At 38.6% G+C, this 417-nt stretch overlaps 1 protein-coding gene across 2 annotated transcripts in view; it reads left to right on the plus strand.

The window, feature by feature from the left end:
- The first annotated feature begins 168 nt into the window (after nt 1-168).
- The window catches only part of METTL5 (methyltransferase like 5), a 4,202-nt gene continuing 3,953 nt past the window's right edge, over nt 169-417 (plus strand). Inside the window, exon 1 of one of the 2 annotated variants that reach the window (XM_010142581.1) lies at nt 169-285. In XM_010142581.1, coding sequence (XP_010140883.1) covers nt 177-285 — 109 coding nt within the window. In that variant the 5' untranslated portion in view covers nt 169-176. The remainder of the gene's footprint in view (nt 286-417) is intronic. The other variant, XM_010142508.1, reaches the window with a different exon arrangement.

The raw sequence follows: 417 nt of genomic DNA on the forward strand, positions 1-417 counted from the left end.
GTCCCCCGTCATCCCTGCGCGGTCAGCTGGACCCCTGAAAAAAGCTGCATGAAACCACCTGGGAGGTGCTGAGGAGGACAGGCGGATTTTATGTATAAAATACTTCAAGATAATATGTATTTTACTTATATTATTGTAACTGATTACACATAATTTTCCATAGTTAAACTATAAACATGAAGAAATTAAAGCTTAAGGAACTGGAAAGCTGTCTTCAACAAGTTGATACTTTTGAAAGTCCAAAACTACTCCTTGAACAGTATCCAACAAGACCTCATATTGCAGGTAGAGGTGACCTACACCACTGGTGTCTCTTTTACTAGTTCTTCATCAGCACTTTAACTGAAAAAGAAAAAAAGTTTTTCTACTGTATTATCTCCTTCGAGCCTTTACAAGTAGTTGGGACATGGTACCCAG

Source organism: Buceros rhinoceros, unplaced genomic scaffold (assembly GCF_000710305.1).
Source record: "Buceros rhinoceros silvestris isolate BGI_N320 unplaced genomic scaffold, ASM71030v1 scaffold14530, whole genome shotgun sequence".
NCBI classification, from domain to species: Eukaryota; Metazoa; Chordata; class Aves; order Bucerotiformes; family Bucerotidae; genus Buceros; species Buceros rhinoceros.